At 40.5% G+C, this 24,854-nt stretch overlaps 1 protein-coding gene across 10 annotated transcripts in view; it reads left to right on the forward strand.

Annotated features, from left to right (window-relative positions):
* Positions 1-24,854, forward strand: part of ERC1 (ELKS/RAB6-interacting/CAST family member 1) — a 277,757-nt gene that overhangs the window by 7,720 nt on the left and 245,183 nt on the right. For 9 of the 10 annotated variants that reach the window (XR_016037703.1, XM_055396335.2, XM_055396333.2 and 6 more), the window contains one exon: positions 15,528-16,351. Coding sequence is in view for 9 of the 10 variants with exons in the window: in XM_055396335.2 (XP_055252310.1) it covers positions 15,683-16,351 (669 nt within the window). In the remaining variant the exon portion in view is untranslated. Of the gene's footprint in view, positions 1-7,312; positions 7,330-15,527; positions 16,352-24,854 lie in introns of those variants that run through there. The other variant, XM_088837444.1, reaches the window with a different exon arrangement.

Below are 24,854 nucleotides of genomic sequence, written 5' to 3' on the forward strand. Positions count from 1 at the left end.
TTAGTGTAATCCAGTTAGTGTTTATGTGGTTAGTGCTTTTTAAAAAAAAAATTTTTTTTTGATGTGGATCATTTTAAGATTCTTTATTGAACTTGTTACAATATCATTTCTGTTTTATGTTTTGGTTTTCTGCCCACAAGACATGTGGGATTGTAGCTCCCCGACCAAAGATTGAACCTGCACCCTCTGCACTGGAAGCAGTCTTAACCACTGGACCGCCAGGGAAACCCCTGGTTAGTGCTTTTCCTGTGTAGAAAATCTCTCCCTACCCCATGGTCCTGAAGTTACTATTTTGTTATTTTCTTGGAAATGTTGTTATACCTTTCCCATATAGCTCCATGATCTGCCTATAATTTGATTTTTGCATATGCTTCAAGGTTTATTTTTGTTTTTCCGATGTGGTTCCTGATATTCTCAGCATCGTTTATCGACAGTTCCTTCCTTTTCCAACTGCATTGTAATAATTTGAGGCTGTGTTCTGTTCCACTCGTTTCTCTGTCTTGGTCCAGTGCTAGGCTTAGTTACTGGAGTTTTATAGTAAGTCTTCATGCCTGTTAAAGTGTTCCCACCTTGTTTTTTCCCAAGAATGTCTTGATAGTCATTGTCAGTGACTATCATGGTCAGTGATCAGGAGTGGTATCAACACAGGGATGGATGTAGACATCAGTGAAAATGAGTAGAAAGTCAAAGTATAGACACCTATTTATAGTTAGTGAATTTTCAACAAAGGTGGGAGGGTAATTCAATGGAGGAAAGGATAGTGGTTTTTTTTTTGGTTATCTTTTTTTTTTTTTTTAACATTGGAGTATAGTTGCTTTACAGTGTTGTGTTGTTTTCTGCTCTACAGCCAAGTGAATCACCTATACGACGGGCTTTGTCAGTCATGTTAGAGTCTAGAGTTTGACCTTGGGGCAATGGCAGGACTTCGGGGACTTTTGAGTAAAGGAAATAACAAACTTTATTTACATTTTACAAAGAGTGGGTAGGAGGAGGCTAAGTGAAAAGGCCGATTAAGAGGCTGGGCCTTAATCTTGTTAAAGTCTGAAACAGAAACTAGTGACAGTGAGGATAGAGAAGCATCTGGAATTGAAAGCTTTAAAGAACACAGGACTGGCTGAGTGTGTGTGTGTGTACATGTACATACATGTACTTTTGTGGGAGAAAGGGAAGCTGGTGGGGAGGGAGGAGACAGGTGACGCCCAGACCTTTGGAGGGAGCAGCAGTGCTGTCTTAACACAGTAGTCACTGTGTATGGGTATTGACATTTAAACTGAGTTAAATGAATTAAGATTTGAGGTTTAGTTCTTCAGTCACACTAGCTGTGTCTCGTGTGGCCAGTCGCCAAACGGGAGTCGTGGTATCTGTATCAGACAGTACAGATAGAGAATATTCTCAGTGTCACAGAAAGGTCTGCTGCATAATTCTGGCCGGCAAGTTTTGGTAGCAACTAGCTCTTCCCCCAGAGGAAAGTCAAAATAATAGGTGGTGTTCTCCAGTCTCCAAAGAGCTCTGGCTCCAGAGTAACCTAAGGGATTCTGTGAGTCAGACACAATTACCGCCACCACCATCATCCAGTCATTGCCAGATACACAACACTTTCATGATCATATAAGGTGCTGTTGGACAGCACTGAGCCAGAGGGATGGTGATACCATTTAGTGGGCTGTTGATGACTGTGGTGGGGCAGCCGGAATCTCTAGGAAGACTGCTGTCCAGTAGACAATCGTGTGAGCCACTTACGTGATTAAAATTTGAGTAGTCATGGAGTTAAAAAATAATGGTTAGAGTTCATAATCTTATAATGTATTTTATTTAACCCAGTGCATTCAAAATATCATTTTCAACACCTTGAAACGTGTCATATTTAAAATGAGCAACTTTACATTATTTCTTCATACTGAGTATTTAAAATCAATTGCATACTTTTATAGCATAAATTAATTCAGATGCTGTGATTTATCAGAAATACTTGATCTGTATTTAGAGTTCATAACATCTACAGTTGGAAAAGTAGATTCACACGCCCAGCTCATTCCAAACATACTTAAAAGTTTTCCAGTAATTATCAGGTTTTTAAATTTAACTTTTAATTAACAATGAAATAACAAATTCAGTTCCTCAGCCTCACTAACTCTTTTGAAGTAAACAGCCATGAGTGGCTAGTGGCCACTATATTGGACAGTGCAACTCTGGAACGACTGGTGACATTCACTTGATAGTTGGAAATTCAGGTCTGGTGCTCAGAAGAGAGGTGCAGGGACAGACAGGTGGATGGTAGGGACTGTGAGGAATATGGAAATGAAAACAACAAGCTTGATTTTGGACAAACCAATGTTAAGTTCTTTGTGTGTTAGCTGCTCAGTCGTGTCCAACTCTGCAACTACATGAACTGTAGCCTGCCAGGCTTTTCCATCTACGGGATTTTCCAGGTAAGAATCCTGGAGTGGGTTGCCATTTCCTTCTCTAGGGGATCTTCCCTACCCAGGGATCAAATCCAGGGCTCCTGCATTGCAGGCAGACTCTTTACCATCTGAACTGCCAGGGAAGCCCTAGTTCTCAGTACTCTCTTAAAAAAAAAATTCTGAAAGTCTGTCTGGTGAGAGTCAGGTAGTCGATGAGTGTGGTGTGCAGCATATTGCAGTGGTTGAGTCAGGTGTGCCATCTTGGGCAACTCACTGAGCCTTTCTGAACCTTAGTTTCCTCGTCTAGAAATGGAATGATACAGTCTCTGCCTACAAGGTTTCCTGGGAGTGTTAAAGGGAGTCTTCATGGCAGGTATTAACCACGTATAGTGCTGCGTCTCCTCACTTCTTGATTGGCGTTTCTTGTGGAGTGTGATCATGTGCTCAGTTGTGTCCGACTCTGCGACCCCCATGGACTGAAGCCCGTCAGGCTCCTCTGTTTAATCCTTTATTCTTTATCAGTTTGAAACTTTATTCTTTTTTTGGGGAAAAAAACGTATTTTAATTATGCACATTGTTATGAGCTGAATCCCAATTTCTGAAGCTTTAAATTATGAAGAAAAGTATATCTTAAAGTAAAAAAAGTACACTTATTAGTCACACGGACGAATGCGCATTATGGTCTACACTCTATGTTAAAGGCTTTGTATGAGGCAGTGAAAGGTTTTTTTTCCCCTAATGTGTGATGGAACATGGTATTTCTTTTGTAAAGTTTCACTTAAGTAGAGTTTGTAATAGAAAATCTGTTTTAATTCTGGAACTTTGAAATGTATCATGGTCTCATTCTTTTTCTTAGTTATTCCAGGAGCCACTGTATTCTGCTTGAATCTCTTTGGATATTTTTAAAATTATGATTTCATTGTATTCTGGGCTAAATCTATAGAGTCTCTAATTCTGCATTTGGGTATAAACGTGTAAAAAATTATGATTAAAAACATCCCTGTAATTCATGTTATTCAGAGAAGCATGGTAGCCAAGAGGAGAAAAAGAGGTCAAAGAGGATGGAACTGTGATTTTTTATCAGCTCTGCAGATTATTTCTCCAGGTCTGTCCCTCAGCTCCCAGCTTGCCCATTATATCTGGCACTGTACCATTTCTCAAGTGTGTTGGATAAGATGACAAACATTTTTACAATACCCCCATGTGCTGCAGACCTAGTGTGTGCTGGAGAATCTTGCTGTCTTTTTCATATCATATCCTGTGTACTCCCTTACATCTGATGTTAGGTATCTGTGTCTGTATTGTTGTAAACAATGAAAAATTTTAATGGTGCATTTTGGACCAGCAGATATGTTTGCTGTTACGTGCCAACCGCATTTTGTGGTGGCAGCTGGAAGTGCTGTACAGGATGGGTTTTTGAGCCCAGGTCCCAAAGGAAGAAATGCTCACCCTAAATGACAGTGGCTTTTTCCTTTTGTTTCTGTTTAAATAGTTTGAACATTTTTTTCCTTTTAAAAAAGCCCTATATGGCCATTTGGAAAAATTTGACAACTGTTAGGAATTTTGACAACTGTTAGGAAGAAAGCTAACAGATTTCCTACCATTCTTTGTGATGAGCTTATATGTATACAGTTGACCCTTGAACCAACGGGGGTGGATATGAGGGGCTCTGACCCTCCCTGCAGTCGAAAATCTGTGTATAACTTATAGCTGGTTCTCTGTAACAGGGGTTGCTCCGAGTCCACAGATTCAGCCATCTGTGTATTGTGTAATACTGTAGGATTTACCATTGGAAAAAAAATCCATGTATAATTGGACGTGTGAGGTTCAAACCTGTTGAGTTCATGGATAAACTGTATTTGCAAAATGGAGAGTATATGTGAAAATGTAGGTCCACTTTCATTTCCTGTATTGTAAACATTTTTCATATCAGACATTGGTTATAAGTGTGTTTTGTAGATGGAATGTAATCATAAAGATTTTGCTTAAACATTTCCCAATTGAACAAGTACTAGTAAAGCTGGTATATCATAATGTAGTGGTTTTTTTCTACATTCTCGCTCATTTAAGTAGATAGGGTTTCCTGGTTTTGAAATTATTGGATCAAAAGATGAATGTTTTTAAGACGCTTAACCATTTTCAAACTTACTGCTTCCCAAATGCTCTTATTTTTTTGAGAATGAAAGCAAACACTTAGAATACAAATGCTTTTATTATTTTAAGGAAGAAAATAAAACTAAACTTTTAAATTTATGAAATGTTTCTTTTCAGACATGCAAAAAAGATTGAGTTGTCTAATTAATAAATACCTGTGTACTCACCACCTAGTTTAATATATAATTATATAGTTAAAACTTTATGCTTAGTTCTCCCTGATTATAAATGTGTTTTTACCAACAATGATGTGACTGTTTAACCTTATCCCATAACACAGGTCTATATCCAAGACCTTTTGGGCCAGAATTCAGAATTTCTTAGGTTTCAGAAAGGTAATCAGCTGCGTCTATTATGTATTATCTAACTTTCCAAGCAGGGTCAGGGGGCATCCTCCAGTTCCTTCATCAGACACATTAGTATTTTGGTATCAGTTCAGGTATGATTTTTGTCATGAACTTATTTACAGAATTTGGTGGCTTTCAGAATTGAGATACATGGTTGTGAACATGTGTGTCTCTCCAGTATACTTGTTCAGTGTGATCGGTCTGGTAGCATTTGTTGAATGGATTGTAACATAGCGTGAGATGTGCTTTAAAATGGAAGGTAACTACCATCCAAACAGTTTAGTATTTTAGGATTTGTAGAAATCGAATAGCAATGAGGACTAGAGTCACTGGGGAAGGCTACACAACCTAGAATTTGACTCTTTTGAACTAAGTGAGTAGCTCAGGTCGCTCACTTAAGTAGAGAACAACCATGATTAATAACATTGTGTTTACTCCAGGTATCTGCTTGACAAGATATTTGTCATGGTGAGAGCTTTGATAGACCTTACAATTAGCTTAACTGATTGATAAGAATTATTAAAAGCCACCATTAAGTTGATTGTAACTGAGTCACTCAACCTTCCTACCCTTCCATAAGAAAGAGTGAAGTGACACCTGTGACGGGTGTGGTGATGGCTGCTGTTAGCAAAGGTCCTGTCTTCCTGTGGGCGTGTCATCACAACATGCCCCAGCCTCGCCCATCTGTAATTTTTGGTCTCCAGGAGGATCAGATCAAGATCATACAGCCTGATGTCTGGTGTTAGCAGAACTGTTAGGCCCCATGCCGGGGGTGGAAGCAGAGACATCTGTGCTTCTTTAACTTGTGAGGCTGTCTTTAACCTCTTACTCATCACAGAGACCTTGTCAGCTTAGGGCCTAGCCCATTAATTACCATATTACAGGTTGAATGGCCGAGGGCCTTATTCAAGCCCTTAGTTGTGGTGAGACTGTGAGTAAAAGTAATAATACATGCTCTCTGTTAAAACAGTTGGAAAAGAAAAGAAAAAGAAATGCATGTGTACAGGGAAAGAGTGGCTCTATTTGATCTTTGAGAAATAGCTGCTTGCCATCCAGATCATTGCTGTGTATATGTGAATATCCATGTCTCCTTTTGTCTGCTGTTGGGATTGTATTGTACAGTTCTTCTGTAACATGCTCCCTACCCTGCACTTGACAGTACATCATAGATGTCTTTATAGAAGTTGTCAAATATAGAGATTTACTTATATGTTTGTTTTTTTTTTTCACAGCAGTATTTTATAGTGTGGCAATAGGATAATTAGTCTTTTGGTGGTGGAAATTTAAGTTCTCCCTTTTTGCTGGTACAAAATAATACAGTAATTGAACATCATTGCACTTGTATCCTTAAACTTGTGAAATATGTTTCGCAAAGAATAACTTTAAAAGCAAGACTTCTAGGTCAGAGGGTATGCACATTTAAAATTTGATAGATTCCACCAAATTGTACTTGAATTGGATTTTAAAATTTTGGTCTATTGTTAGTCTTTGAATAGAGAGCTTAATGTAGCAGCACATTTCTTGTCCCTAGTGACATTTTTAACCCTTGAACAAAATGAACAGAAACTTAAAAGTTGAGGAGGAGGAATTAATTAGTTTGGGATTAACATATACACACTATTATATATAAAATAGATAATCAACAAGGACCAAACTGTATAGCCCAGGAACTCTACTCAATATTTTGTAATTACCTGGAAGGGAAAAGAATCTGAAAAAGGTATGTGTGTGTGTGTAACTGAATCACTGTGCTGTACTTGTGAAACTAACAACATTGTAAATCAACTGTACATCATTTTAAAAATGTTGAAATACGGCCTTTTAAAATACTCATTTTCTGATAGTCGATGCTACTTAGTGTAACTCATCACAGCAGGTTAGACTAGTAATTTTGAGATTTGGGTCAGAATTCCATATGTAAAGCTTTAACTAGCCAACTGGCGATGTGTTTTCTAGTTCCCCTTATAAATATCTGCTAGCACATGTGTGTCAGCCTTTCCAGCTGTCATTAACTGGAAGTAGGTTACTGTGTTGTGTTAGAGGGTTTTCTGCTCTCCTTTGATTTATGAGTACTTGGTGCTCCTCTGGGGACTCAGCATGTGGAGCTCTGTTACTATGCTTTAATCTGCAAGGAGAGGGTGAGGGCGGCTGTGATGTCCACACTGTTTGCAGGAAGAGTGAGTATGGAAGGCTAGCACACGACCATCGTGTGCGTTAGTGTTTTACTTTTAGTCTCTTGTTTGGACTCCAGGATTCTCAGTGGGTATGTATTTTTATGTGGGCTAGAACTGGGCTTGGGGAGTGGGTGTTCTTTCTCAGCATGTATATAGATTTTTGAACCAATGCTTTTCTTGTAGGGAGAAACGATCCTGGAATTTTCCAGTATTCTCTTTATGGTTTTCCTGACCTAGATGACAAGCTTTGAGGTATGAATACATAGTAGTGGCCAGGTCTGAACTCCGTTTTGTTGCTGCTGTTTTAAGAACTCACAGAAATATAGTGACTGTGAGAAGTAGGATTTAAAATGTTAAGAAGAACCTTAGATGACAGAGAATCAGCCTCTTGTACCTTCCGTGTTCTGCTTTGTCTCAGCAGCATTTATTCCCCTCATCCCTTTTGGGGTAACAGAGTGGATTATTCTCACTATCACTGCTTCTTTATGGCCATCTATATATTTTGGTTAAGGGAGAGAAAAAGCACTTTTCTTCTTAGCAGTTAAGATGGACATTTTTTCAGAAGGAACTGTACGAAAGAGCTAAGGGAGAAAAACTCAAATCCTGCCCTGCACGTGTAGAAGGGTTTTTAGAATAGAAATAAGTTATTAAAAGCAATAAAATTTCTAAAAATTTTATGATTACAGAAGCAGGATACCATATTTTTTATTCTGATTTAACCTTTGGTTGCTGTTTGCTTGATTGAGAGATCTCATAAGCTATGAAGACCCAGCATAGCCCCAAAATAAATAAATAAAAAATGACTTCATTGTTTTAAAAATTAAGTTCATTCTTTCAGATCTTGATGTTTGTGATTTTTAGGGCATAATATGAGAGGACAAAAATATATCACAGTGCACATAGAGAAGAAGGTTGTCAGTTTATGGAATTTGGTTAAAATTAAAAATGGAATTTGTTAATATGAGGGAAATGACAAGTTTTCTTTACGATTGTCTTAATTGCTTTTATTTGCCGTTTCCATAAACTCATTTCAAGATTACCACTGCCTCCTGAATGTATAAGAACTGTGTTAATGAATTTTACTAGAATTTAGGTTAACCTGTGGAGTTAGCAGATACTTTTGCTTACTTGTTTTAGGCACGGCACCGGGTTTTGGAGATAAGGCACTCCTTTGCCTGTAAGGAAAGTAGTTAATTAACTAAAACATAGTAAATGTATTGTTTTAAAAGCCCTTGGTACTTTAAGAGGGGCGCCTAAATTAGATAGGGGTTTAAGGGTTTGTGTAGGATTGTGATTACTAAGCTTACTTTGGAAGAATGAGTTGTAAGAAGCTAGTTGATGGGGAAGAAGCAGCTCATGGAAATAGAAGAGAGGATGGTATTTCAGGAATCGCAGGTATCTGAGCATGGTTGTCACACAGGAAAGGAGAGTGGTTAAGAAGTGACCCGTCTTTAGAGAGGCAGGCAGGGCCCGGGTCATGAGACGTGTTGTCTGCAGTGCCAGGGAGTTCAGGTTCTTATTTTGGGACGCCGTTGCAGGAAGCATGTAGGTGTGTGTGATTATGTCATATTTACATTTTAGAGCAGTGCTTCGTAGTTTTTTTTGTTGTTGTTGTTCCAGCATCTCTTTGCACTCTTATAAATTACGCAGACTCCAAATAGCTTTTTTTATGTGCGCTGTATCCATTACTCTTTACCATATTTGACAGTAAAACTGAGAAAATTTAAAACCTTAGAACTACACATTCCATTAACCATCATGTAGCCTCTGGAAAACACTACTATACCTTTGTGAGAATGCACAGTGAAAAAGCAAGTAACGTGGTGTGAAAATAGTTCTACACTCACGCATCTCCTGTTTGGGCCCCTCTGTGTCACCTTGTGGGCTTGAGGGGAGCAGGGAGTCTGACTTGCTTGGGAAATCATCGCGTTAGAGGACCATTCTGGCAGTGGTGTACGACAAACACTTTAAATTACGATCCAGTGTGTGCATGTGTGTTCACGCACGCCCCAAACAAGTTTCAGGAAATAATACTGTCTGTGTTAGTTATCTCTTACATAAAATGTTATCTAAAAACTTAACTGGATTAAGGAAAAACACGTCATCTCACAGTTTTTGGAGAAGGAAATGGCACCCAACTCCAGTATTTTTCTGGGGAAATTCTATGGACAGAGGAGCCTGGAGGCTACGATCCATAGGGTCACAAAAGAGTAGGCTACAACTTAGGGACTAAACAACAACACAGTTTTTATGAAGAGCACAGCTGGGTGGTTCTGGCTTAAGGTGTTTCGTGAGGTTGCAGTAATCTGAGGGCTCGACTGGAGTCGGAGGGTCCCTTTCCAGGCCTGCTCACATGGCTGTTGGTGCCCTCTGTAGGGTAACTGGAATACCCTTACAGCATGGTGGCTAACTGCCCCCAGAGCCAGAGATCCGAGAGAGCGACTAAGACAGAAGCCGCTGTGTCTTTATGAGTGCATTTTGGAAGTGATCCATTGTCAGAAGCAAATCCTTTTAAGACTGGTGGTACACAGAAGAATTTTTGCTTCCCCTCTTGAAAGGAGGAGTAGCAGATGATTTAGGCGGATACCTTAAAATACCAAGGGGTACTTTTCAGGAGGGCGTGTCCTCCATGTGTTTCTTTCCTGCATGCCCTGAGTGCAAGGTGCTGATTGCTCTTCATCTGAGCCATTGTTAGAGGACCATTTTGGCAGTATTTTACAACAAGCACTTTAAATTGTGATCCAGTGTGTGCATGTGTGTTCATGCGCACACCTGAAACAAAAGTTTCAGGAAACAATACTGTGTTAATTATCTCTTATATAAAAAGTTATCTAAAAACTTACTGGATTCAGATAAAGCATGTCTCAGCATCGTGTTTGCAGCAAGCCACCTTGAGGGGTGAGGTAATGCCTCCTGCTGGGAGAGATCAGGCTTGCTTACTATCAGGTGGTGGGCTCCCTGAACTCTGTGTTCCTCTGTGGACCCACTGCATGCGTAGTGTCTGCCCGGGCCCCATGGTGCCACCTTGTGGGACTTCGAGCGGGTGGGTAAGATTCTCATAGTGCTGGCTGTGCTGTGAGTAGCAAAATTCTTTGTCTCTGACCCAGGAGCCTCGTGTGTGCTGTCTGATGAGTAGAGTGAAGAGGTGTGAAGTAACCACAGCAGATATAGGATAGGGAGCTAACAAAATACTGGATAGGAAGCAAGCTAAGGGGCTCGGAGAACTCTGGGGCCAGTTTATCGTTGGCTCAAACTGAACAGCTGCACGTGTGTTGTTTTTTTTTTCCAGCATCAGTCAGGAAGCCAGGTAGGTAATCAGAGAAGGTGTTTCTTTGGATTAATTCAGGGAAGGGGAGTTTGGAACGTGAAAGTATTTTTTTCAAGCTTTTGTGGTATAATTTATGTGTAATACCCTGAACATATTTAAAGTGTGCAGTTTGAATTTTGACCTGTGTACCCCTGGGAAGCCTCACCCCAGTCAAGATAGTGAACATTTTTGTCACCACGAAAGTTTCCTTCTATCCCTCCATGATCCCCGATCTGTCTTCATGATCCATCTCTCAACCCCCAGCCCCAGGCACATACTGATTTGCTTTCTGTCCTAATAGATTCCTTCTGGAATTTTATATACATGGGATCATATGGCTTAATTTTTTTTTCTTGGTCACATTTTTTTTTTATGTATGTGTCAGCTGTTTGTTATAAAGTACAAGGATTATTATCTTGTGGTTGTGGATCTGGCATATTTTTTAAAGAAATTTGAATTTTTTAAACATTGTCTTCCCTGAAGCTCATATTAGAAAGCCAGGATGAGGCCTTTAGACAGAGCTAGTGGGTTTTCTTCTTTTGTGGTGTTACTAGAAATGAATACAATTCTAATAGTAACAAAGACTCCACGTGCAAATGCCGTTTTGGGTCAGAAAGTGGCTTGAAACTGGAGTGCACCTGCTTACGTTGAACCTCGACGTGGATTTGTGCTCCTGGATCTCAGCCTCTTTCGTGTGATTTAGTTACTCAACTACAGGACAATAGGCTTTTGCACCAAAGCACAGCTGGGAATTTTTATTTTTTGAGTGTGACAACTTCAAAGTTCTGGTGGCACGATTCCTGAGACTGAATTACTGCTCTTTATTTTGTTAGTTTTCTTTTTTTTTTTTTCTGTAATAAAGTTTTATTAAAGTATAAAGGAGATAGAGAAAGCTTCTGACATAGACATCAGAAGGGGGCAGAAAGAGTACCCCCCTGCTAGTCTTCAGCTGGATGTTATATAGTCACTGCTGCTGCTAAGTCACTTCAGTCGTGTCTGACTCTTTGTGACCCCATAGACGGAAGCCCACCAGGCTGCCCTGTCCCTGGGATTCTCTAGGCACGAACACTGGAGTGGGTTGCCATTTCCTTCTCCAGTGTGTAAAAGTGAAAGTGAAGTCGCTCAGTCGTGTCCGACCCTTAGCGACCCCACGGACTGCAACCCACCAGGCACCTCCATCCATGGGATTTTCCAGGCAAGAGTACTGGAGTGGCTTGCCATTGCCTTCTCCGTGTTAGTTTTCTTGATTGTGTTCTTCTACCTACCATCTTTTAAAGAAGACTTTCTCCTTAATAGAGGGATAAATATGATTATTTAAGCATTACACCCGAGAATACCTAAGGTATGCCTTAAACTTTAGGTTTAGAGTCATACATTAGCAGGACATACTGCCTTGAAACTGGACGGTTGAGATGAGCAGATGTCGGCAGATAAGCACAGTATAATAGCTGGGAGCACCCAGGGCTCTAGAATTAGATGCCCTAAATTCAGATCTTGGTCCTACCTCTTAAAAGCTGTGTAACTTTAGATTTGTCACTCGACACCCACAGGCTTCACTTTCTTCATCTGTAAAATGGGGATAATGGTAACACCTGTATTGTAGGAGGCTTCCCTGGTGGCTCAGTGGTAAAGAATCCACCTGCAAATGCAGGAGACGTGGGTTCAGTCCCTGTGTTGGGAAGATCTGGAGAAGGAAATGGCAACCCACTCCAGTATTCTTGCCTGGGAAATCCAGTGGACAAAGGAGCCTGGCATGACTGCAGTCCATGGGGGTGCAAAGAGTCAGACACGACTTAGTGACTAATCAACAACAGCAAGGGGGCTTATAAATATTAAATTAAATCTTATAAAATTCTTAGCACAGTGCCTGACATATGGTAAACATTTACTATACGTTAGCTTTTGTTATCATTTAAGGGGCTCTGGCTAATGAGTAGGTCTCTTGTTTTAAGCCATATTAAGATTACTTTAAAGAGAAAAAACTTTGCAAACCTCTTTGATCTTGAAGATGAATTCTCTTGAGCAGTAGTGTGTAGATTCCTGCTTGTCATCTACCCTACAGTCCAGATTTTTGCTTCCAGAGCTAGATTCCTCCTGGGAAGGAATTTCCTAACATTACTAGCAGAGTATTGCAGTGTCTGAACGTGGTGTCCTGTTGCTATTTCTGAGACAAGACTGTGTGTTTCCTGTCCTGGTTATTGTTACCTCAGGGCTATCTTTACTGGATCACCAAAGTGGAGATGGGATTGCCAGTGTATTCGCATTTCTAAAGATCTTTAACTCGTTTGAGTTTGGCTGGACTATATAGACACTTTAAAATCTTATTTTTGACCATGTGATTTACTTGGATTGTATTTTCAGTTGCTTATTAAAACGTTATTTAATATGTTGAAGTCTGTTACTTCAGTTCAGTTCAGTCGCTCAGTCGTGTCCGACTCCTTGCGACCCCATGAATCACAGCACGCCAGGCCTCCCTGTCCATCACCAACTCCCGGAGTTCACTCAAACTCATGTCCATCGAGTCGGTGATGCCATCCAGCCATCTCATTCTCTGTCGTCCCGTCTCCTCCCACCCCCAATCCCTCCCAGCATCAGAGTCTTTTCCAGTGAGTCAACTCGTTGCATGAGGTGGCCAAAGTATTGGAGTTTCAGCTTTAGCATCAGTCCTTCCAATGAACACCCAGGATTGATCTCCTTTAGAATGGACTGGTTGGATCTCCTTGCAGTCCAAGGGACTCTCAAGAGTCTTCTCCAGCACCACAGTTCAAAAGCATCAATTCTTTGGCGCTCAGCTTTCTTCACAGTCCAACTCTCACATCCATACATGACCATGGGAAAAACGATAGCCTTGACTAGATGGACTTTGTTGGCAAAGTAATGTCTCTGCTTTTTAATATACTATCTAGGTTGATCATAACTTTCCTTCCAAGGAGTAAGCGTCTTTTAATTTCCTGGCTGCAATCAGCATCTGCAGTGATTTTGGAGCCCCCAAAAATAAAGTCTGACACTGTTTCCACTGTTTGCCCATATATTTCCGATGAAGTGATGGGACCAGATGCTATGATCTTCATTTTCTGAATGTTGAGCTTCAAGCCAAACTTTTCACTCTCCTCTTTCACTTTCATCAAGAGGCCTTTGAGTTCCTCTTCACTTTCTGCCATAAGGGTGGTGTCATCTGCATATCTGAGGTTATTGATATTTCTCCCGGCAGTCTTGATTCCAGCTTGTGCTTCCTCCAGCCCAGCGTTCCTCATGATGTACTCTGCATATAAATTAAAGAAGCAGGGTGACAGTATACAAGTATACAGTATACAAGTTACTTGACTTAAGCCAGTTCTTTGGTAGAATGCTAGTTTAGATCTGTGTTGTTTTATGTTTGAGAGAAGTGTGTAGTAGATGGCTATGCTATGTGTGTTTAAATTTTGTCTTAGTTACTGTACTTTAGATATGAACATATTTTCCTATTAAAAAATTCAAGTATTTGTGCATTGTGGGGATAAAGCTTTACAAGTGAAGCTAAGAGCCTCCACAGACATTTCCCCCCAACTTTAGAATTTCCCCTTGCCTCTAACCACTGATGTTCAGATTTGACATTTCACATGTAGGAATTCTTTATATATTGTATACAAATCTTTATACATATGTTTTTTTCCACCAAAATTTATACATAGATTTTTTTTTCACCAAGATTTATACATAGATTTTTTTTTTTTTTTCACCAAGAGTTTGGGTTTTCTTTTCATTTTTGGTATACTTTGTCATTTTGACATAAGTGAATATATTAGTTGTTTTCTTTATGTGTTTTTGCCTTTTGTTTCTTAATTAAGAAGCCCTACCTTTACTCAAATTTACAGGGATATTCCCATAAGTTTTCTTCTAGTACTTTTAATAGTTTAAAATTTTATATCTTTAATGTACATAGAATTTATTTCTGTGTACTGTGTGAAGTAAAGATGTAACTTATTTTTTCCTTAGGCACCAATTGTTCAAACTCCATTTATTGAATGATTTATCCTTTCCTTACTGTTTTGAAATGTTACTTTTAGCATGTGCTATACTCTCATGTATAATTTAGATTCTGTTCTTGGGCCAGTTCTGTACAGTTTTAATCACTATAGCTTTAAAAGGCTTCGAGTCCTTATGAGAAATCCCAGGGTTCAGATGTGGTTTTGGAGTCCAGGTTTTTTCTCCACAATGTCCAGTGGGCATTACGCAGTGTCCTGTAATTGTGCATGTCGTTTTCTCAGAGAAGTGTATGAATAATTACACTAGGTGAGGTACTTATAAATGATAAGTGACCTCATATAAGATCATGCCCGATATTCCTGCTGAATGAGTTAAAGAGGGGAAAAAACCCCTTATTTTCAGAGTTAAAAAATTCTTGCATTGTAAATAAGGGACCATGGACCTGTAGTGTATCAGTGTCTTGCTATCTAGGGGACATCTTCCTCTATTTCTCTGTTTCACACTGTTTTGGTGGTTGTGCCTTACTCTCCCATTTGAACTATAGTTTGTCAGGTTACGTGAGGAGTCTTGTAGGGATTTTCTTTGACTTGTGGAGGAGTTGGAGAAGAAACGACACCTCGACAGTGTTTGTCTTCTCATCTGTGAACTTGGATAACTTTCCTTTTGTTCAGGAAAGTTTGAGAGTTTTTCCGAAAATGTCTTGCACATTTTTGTTAGATTTCTGTCAGAGCTTTTTTATGGTTTTGCTGCTATTGTGAATGGAATTGAAAAATTGTATTCTCTAACTTTTATTGCTAATGAACGATAAAGTGTCGATATTTATATATTGATCTGTGCATAAGTAGATTGTTGAGTCCCGTCTTTGTCAGTTGATGACCTTGGATTTTCCAGTTAGAAAATGATATGTTGAAACATTGAGGTTTATCTTCTTCTTGCCAGTCTTTATGCCCCTTATTTCTTTTTCTGTTCCATTTGCTTGGTGTGGTTTCGGTGTTCCGTTCTGAGATGTGTTGTATGTTTTAGGAATGATGCTTACTGAGAAGTAAGTTGTGCTGTGAACAAATGCACCAGTCAGCAGGTGATGAAAGGGGAAATCCTCAAGTGGGGGCAGCGAAAGTGTCTGCGAGGGGAGATGTTTCCTCCTGCAAGAGCTAACGTGCAGTACTTTGCATTACAGATAATGGCATGAGCTGTTTCTTCTGGGTTGGACAGCGAGGACCTGGTACTTTGATGAGCCTTAAGCCGACTTAGAGCCATAGCACAGCCTCCCAGAGTTCCGTGTTTTGCTTTCTGCTGCATACCTTTCCCGGCTCCTGAACTCATCTTGCAGCCATGTATGGAAGTGCCCGCTCAGTGGGGAAGGTGGAACCGAGCACCCAGAGCCCGGGGCGGTCCCCTCGACTTCCACGTTCCCCTCGCCTGGGTCATCGGCGAACCAACAGCACCGGAGGGAGTTCTGGAAGCAGTGTTGGAGGTGGCGGTGGGAAGACCCTCTCCATGGAGAACATCCAGTCCCTCAATGCTGCCTATGCCACTTCCGGCCCCATGTACCTGAGTGACCACGAGAACGTGGGTTCAGAGACACCCAAGAGCACCATGACCCTCGGCCGATCCGGGGGCCGTCTGCCTTATGGCGTGCGGATGACCGCAATGGGCAGTAGCCCCAACATAGCGAGCAGCGGGGTCGCCAGCGACACCATAGCGTTTGGGGAGCACCACCTGCCTCCGGTGAGCATGGCCTCCACCGTTCCTCACTCCCTCCGGCAGGCCAGAGATAACACCATCATGGATCTGCAGACACAGCTCAAGGAGGTGCTAAGGGAAAACGACCTCTTACGGAAGGACGTGGAGGTCAAGGAGAGCAAGTTAAGTTCCTCGATGAACAGTATCAAGACCTTCTGGAGCCCGGAGCTGAAGAAGGAGCGAGCCCTGAGGAAGGATGAAGCTTCCAAAATCACCGTCTGGAAGGAGCAGTACAGAGTCGTGCAGGAGGAGAATCAGGTTAGTTCCCATGTGTTCTGGTATAAATGAATCAGAGTTCATGCAAATGAAACGATTTTTCTCTTCTTGGTTCATTTATTTTCGTTTTCCTGTTTTTCTTAGTACTATATTTTGCACCCCCACTTCTTGCCCTTTTCCAGACTGATTCTGTGCCTTAATTTTTTTCTGGTTACTATGTCTGCTTGCTCATCATTCTTTCCCATTTTGCTTCTCTTTCTCTTCCTGTCTTTTCTTTCAGCACATAATTTCTTTTTTCCGTTCTTGTGAGAATGTACTTACGCCACAGGCTGTAAGATTTACCATGTGTGTGCATGCTTACCACTCAGTCATGTCTGACTCTTTGTGACCCCATGAGTCTGCCTCTGTGCATGAGTCCTCTGTGAATAGGGATTCTCTAGGCCAGAATACTGGAGTGGGTTGCTATGCCCTCCTCAAGGATATCTTCCCTACCCAGGGATCAAACCCAGGTCTCCCGTATGGCAGTTGGATTCTTTACCATCTGAGCCACCAGGGTAGCCCAAGAATATTGGAGTGTGTAGCCTGTCACTTCTCCAGGGGATCTTCTGACCCAAGAATCAAACTGGGGTCTCCTGCATTACAGGCAGATTCTTTACCAGTTGTGCTGTCAGGAAAGCCCAAGATTTATCATAGCAAAGTGTTTTTTTTTTTTTTAAGTGAAAGTGAAAGTCACCCAGTGTGTCCGATTGTTTGTGACCCCATGGACTATACAGTCCATGGAATTCTCCAGGCCAGAATAGCTGTTCGCTTTTCCAGGGGACCTTCCCAACCCAGGGATCGAACCCAGGTCTCCCACATTGCAGGTGGATCTTTACCAGCTGAGCCACAAAAAGTCAATCTTAATAAAACCACCACAAAGCAAATCTGTGTTGACAGTACCGGAGGATGGAAATTAATTTAAAAAGTTGATGATGTAAATATTTATTAAGTACCAACAAGGAGTAGCAGTTCTTTCTGTTGACATTTATAAGAAAGTTTAACTTCTGAATCTTTTTTAAAGAAAAATTCTTTAATTGGTCAAATTTGAGGATTTTAGGTGGAAGAAAGGCAGCTTGGTGTGATTGGTTATGTATGAGATATAAATTAGACTTTGGGAGAAGTTGAATGTTAAATTGATGTTATTGAATTTATCATTGAGTTAACTAGCCATCAATATACCTTTCTGTCGATGCTGAAAATATGCCCATCACCAAGATGGTTTTTATCATCAACCAACCTGAAAAAGTCCGTATTTACGAGGAAAAAAATTATCGGCTGGCTTCTTTATTTTCAAATAATTCAGGCAACTAATTTTGCATGTATTTAAAAGCTATGTGGATAAAAAGCAAATGACAGTAACCTTTCTAATTATCAATCTACATTCAAAGGCAAAATATTAGAATCTTTTGAAATGACTATGGTGGGAACTTGGCACTTGAGTCCAGTGGACGTGAAACAGTCCACAGGGCTCTGGTGCCAAAAATACCATATGCGCTGAAGGAGGGTGAACACTGCCTTATCTGGATTCCGCCCCTTGCCCTAATTAAACACCCGTGTTGGCAGGAACAGATTCTTCCTGCACCCACTGTAATTACCACACAATCCTAAAATTGTATAACTTTGCTCCAAAAAACGAAGGGTGCAATTTTAAAGTAAAGTGAGACACAGCAATGAGATATAGAGAATGGAGAACGCTAATGAATAGATTACAGTGAGCCAGTCTGGGCCCTAATTAAACTCTGCATTCATCACACCCTCTGCAGCCCTCAGAGGTCGGAGATTTCCACTTTACAAAGAAGATTGGTTTAATAGGATTTACAGTAATTAAACAAATTTCCCCATTTCAGTTTGAGATTGGGGATTTAGATACATTCTCATGTTTGATCTGATTGGACCACAGAGATCTTGGTCTAGAATCCTATCAAATGTAAAAAACACATTTGCTTAGAATTGCCTGATGTGTACAGTTCATTATTATGAAGTCCTTTAAGAAGATTGTTTCAAAAATGAATATCCAGTTGTTTTTATGTTTCATACTCCTCTTGTTACTGAACTTTCAAGTACTGGTGGTTGGAGAAATGAAACAATATATGTTTTCACAGGAAAGGTCTTTTCTTTTTCTTAAATTGAGAATGAGGAAGGGTTTTGGTGTGTTTATTTGATGGAGAATAAAATAAAAATCCATCTGTGAGCTTGGTTGAACTACAAAACTAAGGCTTTGTATGATTTATATTTTTTAATTTTGTTCTGCTGCTACTGCTAAGTCACTTCAGTCGTGTCCGACTCTCTGCGACCCCATAGACGGCAGCCCACCAGGCTCCGCTGTCCCTGGGATTCTCCAGGTAAGAACACTGGAGTGGGTTGCCATTTCCTTCTCCAATGCATGAAAGTGAAAAGTGAAAGTGAAGTCGCTCAGTCGTGTGTGAATCTTAGCGACCCCATGGACTGCAGCCCACCAGGCTCCTCCGTCCATGGGAGTTTCCAGGCAAGAGTACTGGAGTGGGGTGCCATTGCCTTCTCCGAATTTTTTTTTTGTTGTTCTAATCAGTATCTAATAAGATAATGGCATACTCCTTTTTTGCTTATAATGCCTTCCTTGTAATATTCCTTCACGTTGAGTTGAGTTGAAAGCTTATTTTAAAAATTGTTTTAAATCACTTTCATTGGCATTTTGTGTGATCAGAGTAACTTTTATTTTATTTTTTTTTAATTTATTTTATTGGAGGCAAATTACCTTACATTAATATATTGGTTGGTTTTGCCATACATTGACATGAATCCGTCCCGGGTGTACATGTGTTCCCTTTCTTGAACCCCCCTCCCACCTCCCTCTTCCCCATATCCTCCCTCCAGGTCATCCCCATGCACCAACCCCAAGCATCCTGTATCATGCGTCGAACCTGGACTGGTGATTCATTTCACATATGATAATATACATGCTACAATGCCGTTCTCCCCAATCATCCCACCTTCACCCTCTCCCACAGAGTCCCAAAGACTGTTCTATATACCTTTGCCTCTTCTGGAATTTAGAAAGATGGTAACCAGAGTAACTTTTAAAAAATTACAGTGTAGCGGGTGAGTTTAATGTTCTGTTCTATGTATTTTTTCTGCTTTTGGAGTTTGATTTTATTTGTATAGACAGCAAGAGAAACTTACTGTCTGTAAAGCTTTGCTTTGTCCTCTGTTCTCACTCTTCCGACCCTGGTGACTATTAGCATTTTAATAATTTTAGGTTATGCCTTGATTTGTCACATGGGGAAAGCCATTATTTGAATTTAAATCAGTTTTTCCATAAGGTTGCTAATTGTTTCCCTGTCATTTAAAGTCTGATTTGAAAATCTGGGATCTCTGTCTTGGACTGTTCAACTTTTCTTTCTGCTCATCCCGTTGTAACATAGAGATGAATTATGAATGATTTTTCAGATTACTGTGGATAAATCTGTATTACAGTCTATTTTTTCAGATAGATTTGATCTTTTCTGGTGTTTAGAGGCACTGTGTGGGATGCCCTGAGAAAATTAAATGTAAGATAGATGTGCTCCTTTTGGGGAATTAACAGTCCTTTTGGGAAGCAGAATTTGTCCGGCTTATAGAAATAGAAGCTCCCCGTCCACTGGACTTTGTCTTGTGCAGACGTGCATGAATGGGATGGCAAATTGGTTTCTTGTAGAGCTGGTAAATTTGCTTACCTGGGATGTAGTGCAGTGTTATGAAAAACGATCCAGTGAATCTAATAAGAAAAGTGTGTTCAAATGCCCGGTAAGGCTTATCTGTGAGGAAATGGAATGTGCGGGAGGACTGCAGTCTCCTTCCCCTTCTCCGTTACAGTTCACAGTGCAGAGTCATGTGGGACTTGCTCTCAGTGATGGAATTGGGTTTGTGTGTCTGCTTGTTTACATAGTCTTTGCAGGTGGCAGCCTAAATACGAGTTGGGAAACCCATCTCTTATCCTTTTGTGCCAGAGAAACCAGAAAATGCACTTGGTGCACTGAGTTGTTTTAGTTACACTGCTGTCGACCAAGGGAGGTCATAGTTCCATTTTACTTCGATACTGTGTCACGGGTGCTCTGTTTGTAAGAGTCTTGGAGGGGCCCGGAGACGCTGCTTTCTAACAAGTGATTGGGTGGGGGGACTCTAAATAAGAGACTTGTGACATTTTACTTGCGCTCTGTGTTTTCAACAGGCAGCTCTGAGGAAGGAAGTTTTTTTGCCCACCCTTTCTTTCTTTCTTGGATTTTTTTTGGAAGGCCCGTACTGGAAAAATGAGTGCAACTATGAAGGGTTTAGGTTCTGGCTGCACGGAGGAATGTGTTTTCTCACAGAGCTGTATCCGTTTGATGGACGAGTCAGCTTCACAGAACAGTGCTTGCCCACCACTGGGCCTGGTTCCTGGGAGGCCAGATTGCTGCTGACAGCGGTGTGGGTGCGCTGGTCTTTGAGCCCTGCAGGACGGCTGCAGGGACTTCACCGGGAGTGGGATGGAGCCCGGCCCCTCCGGCCCTCTGTTGCCGCTGCCTGCCTCGCTCCCTCCCTCTCTCCCTTTGTGAGAGCCTTATTGAGGTAAAATTTAGTTGATCCTTGAAAAGTGTATAACTTCTTTTTTTCTTAATATGACTTATTCAGAGAAGAATTTGAGAAAAGGAACAGAAAGCTGCCCGAGGGAGGGAGGTTGCCCTAGAATATAACCAAAAAACTGTTTAGGAGCGGCCTTAATTGCTGGTCAGCAGAGAGGGCTGCAGGCAGGCCGGCATGCAGGAAGGGGGAGAGAGTGAGTTTGCGGCAGAAAGCCTGGAGTTATTTGGGTTATAGGACTGGAGAAGAAGGTGCACATCCATGAGATGTTTCCAAGGAAATCTTTGAATATAAATGATGAGGCAAGAGAGGACTCTTTGAGAGTCCCTTGGACTGCAAGGAGATCAAACCAGTCAATCCTAAAGGAAATCAACCCTGAACATTCACTGGAAGGACGATGCTGAAGCTCCAATCCTTTGGCCACTTGATGCGACGAGCCAACTCCTTGGAAAAAACCCTGATGCTGGGAAAGATTGAGGGCAAGAGGAGGAGGAGGCAACAGAGGATGCGATGGTTGGGTGGCATCACTGACTCAGTGGACATGAGTTTGAGCAAACTCCAGGAGACGGTGAAGGGGACAGGGAAGCCTGACATGCTGCGTGCAGTCCGTGGAGTCACAAAGTCAGACACAACTTAACAACTGAACAACAGCAGCAGTGAGGCAAGAGAGAAGACTGGGATGCACTGTGATGATTTTTGATTGAAACTGTGATTTTTAAATTTGTTCATTCTGTGGGAGCTTTTTAATATCCATAACCCTAAATAAAGGAGGACTTAACGTCTTCAAGAATCACTGCATACTTTAAAAACTGTCTTGTGAGCAGTGCTCAGCAGTTACAATTTGTTGCTCAGAAAAAGAGAGCAGATCATCAGGAATTCCTTGACAGTGGGACTCTGTATTCCTATTGCTTAACTATTAGAAGGCAGTGTAAAATTCTAGTAGAGAGGGCGCTCCACTTTAAGAATATTGCCAGGCAATGCATATGAAGCCATTCTCATGAAGACGATTGTGTAACTTTCTGTTACCTACTTTGTGCTTGAGGCATACCCATTAAGCTTAAGATGGGGAACTGCTGTTGAGTACGGAGCCCAGTGCTTTTTCTACTAAAGTTCCATGGTGTATCTGTAGACCTGTTGTTTTGTATGTTTCATCTTGACTTGGTTTTTAAATTCTCTGAGTGGTAAAAAAGAGAAAATACATACTTTTATTTTCTGATGCTGCCAGCATAAGATAGGAAAGATGTTGTTGCCCACCAGTTTATCACACACACTTAGAATAAGGTTAATCTCTTAAGTTTTCCTCCATGCTGTAAAATTTTGTGATCAAGAACTTCATCCTTTGTTTCATAGCATCTTGAAAGCATAACTGAAGGAACTATTTTTCAGGTTAAGGTTCCTCGTTATTTATGTTGAGTTCTTCCATGTTTTGTGAAATCCAGGAAGAGATATGTATCTGTAACTCAGGTATACTCATTGTTAAAAAATATCAATAATGGTACATTGTAGTTGATCTGTTTGAGGCAAAGAGTTTTGGACAGGTATTTATATATGTGTTATTCTCTGTACACCAATATCATTCCTGTTGTTGATGTGAGATAGTGGTAATAAAAGGAAAATTGCTTTGATTAACTGTTCACAGGTAAATCTTTAAGCATAGTATTTAAAATTTTTTATTACACAGTTGCACTATTTACATTATCAATATCCTGTAGTATTCACTCTATTTCAAAGGATAGCATTCTTTGGGAGCTATGTGAAAACTTTTGTAGGATTTAAAATCTACTGAGAAAGTAGAAGAATATGTTCAGAAAATGTTCCCAGTTTCGATTCTCTTTTGTAGATTTGATAATCTGAGTAATTAGTAATGTATTCTTGCCACATGGCTCATCATGGGCACAGGAACTTAGAATAGGTGCCAAATTCCTAGGAAAGAAGCATACTTTAACGAGCTCCAATCTTTTCTGTCTTGTAATTTCATGAAGTGTATTTCTTATTTCTCTGTGAAAACATGCTACCCATGGTACAGAGCATTTTCAAGAAATGAGGCAGGCAAAGTTATATTGGGTGAATTCCTGAATTTCTTTTGGCATCTTTGGTGATAGGTGCTTGTTTTCAAGAGTAGCATGTTGGTTCTCAGTTGTTCGAAAGTCATGGGCACATTGACTGCCAGCATAGTTTCAAGGCAGAAGGCATGTTTTAGATTTAGGGTAGAGAGGGCCCAGGATTTCTAGGTACCCTGCGATGCTTAGGGCAGTCCTGCTCTGAAAAAGTCTCCCTCATTCCAGGTGGTTTTCAAACATCTCACCCAGAAATGTGTGTAGATGAGAAATCTGTTTTTAATAACCTGAAACCATTTCTAACTACCTAAGTGTGTGTAAATGCATTAGCATTTTTGGAATAACTTCAGTATACACTGAACTTTCTAGCGTTGGAACTACTGTGTAAGTTGATGGCAGATAGTACTTTTTTTTTTCTTTTACAGTAAATGTGATGTTTGCTGTTAATTTAAAAATTTTTTATTGTACTTTGTTTTGTTTGGAACTTGGCATAGAGTTTTTATCATTTTAGAAAATGACTTCAGCATCACATTGTTGACCAGGACGTCCACCAGACAGTCTCTCTGCATGTGCCCGTGTCTTTTGGTGTGGCCATGTCTCAGCGTTTCACCTGTTAATATGTTTGTTTCTTATAAAACTTTTCTTTCCTCTTTCACTGAGCATTAGATTAATTTTTTTGATTGTCTGTGAGAGTAGGCTTATTATCTATGAATTTTATTTTGAGATAATAAAGGACACATTACAAAATATTTGTTAGAAGAAGGGTGACAGGTGGCATTGGGTCTGATGAGCTAGAGAATCGCTGGTGTAGTGGATAGGACACCCGTTCTAGAAAAGGAGACTTCTGTGTTCTCATCTCTGTCCTGGCTCTGCCTGTCAGTAACTAGCTGTGCGACTGTGGGTACATTGTGTAATCTTTTGGGGCCCTTTTTCTCATCTGTAATCTCCAGAGGGTTGGACAAGGTGGTCTCTAGGGATTCTTTCTTTCTTGTACAGTTATCTGACTTGTTTTGACCACTTTTCCTAATGGAATTCTCTTGAAGAGTCTCTTCATTTTGATTTTAACACCCTAGTTCAAGATTGACTCACATAACTGAGTTAGGCTTTTCTGGGAATGAGAAGTCCTTGACAATCGATCTCCTTTTCAAGGTAGGCAGCTTGAAACCAGTGCTTAAATATAAAGTGTAAAGAGCTTTCATGGAGTTTCATGAGTTGTCACAGGGAGAAAATGCGTTTATGATTGTTGTGATAATTAAATGAGATTAAAGGAGATACGATGTATAAAATCATGGATAAGGCTAAATGGCACAGTAGGTATTTGTTGTTGACTTGCTAAGTTGTGTCTGACTCTGTGATCCCACGGACTGTAGCCCGCCAGACTCCTCTATCCATGGGATTCTCTAGGTAAGGTTACTGGAGTGAGTTACCGTTTCCTCCTCTAGGGGACCTTCCCAACTCAGGGGTTGAACCCGCATCTCTTCCTTAGCAGGCAGATTCTTTACCACTGAGCCACTTGGGAAACCCCATAAGAGGTATCCAGAGCAATAAATGTTACTTAGAATCAAGTCAAATATTTCTTAACTTCAGAGAATACTGTAGAACATTTTTTGAAGTATGGGCATGTATCTTACAGTCTGCTGCGAAGAGGGAAGCAGTAGCCTGGGACCTGTACAGTGTTGCTAGAAAGTGGGTCACAATAGATGAGAAGTCTCCTTTGGATAACTGATCACTACCATTGTAACCTTAATATTCCTGAAGGAGTTACCAGGAACATCGAATAGGGTAATTAGCTCTCAGGATTTTCAGTTACAGTCTTATCCATTATTTAAGATTTTTATTTCCATAGTGACTCATCTGTGAATTATAGAGTGCTT

The sequence above is a fragment of the Moschus berezovskii genome, chromosome 6 (assembly GCF_049115385.1).
Source record: "Moschus berezovskii isolate FMDL1 chromosome 6, NW_MosBer_1.0, whole genome shotgun sequence".
In the NCBI taxonomy this organism is placed as follows: Eukaryota; Metazoa; Chordata; class Mammalia; order Artiodactyla; family Moschidae; genus Moschus; species Moschus berezovskii.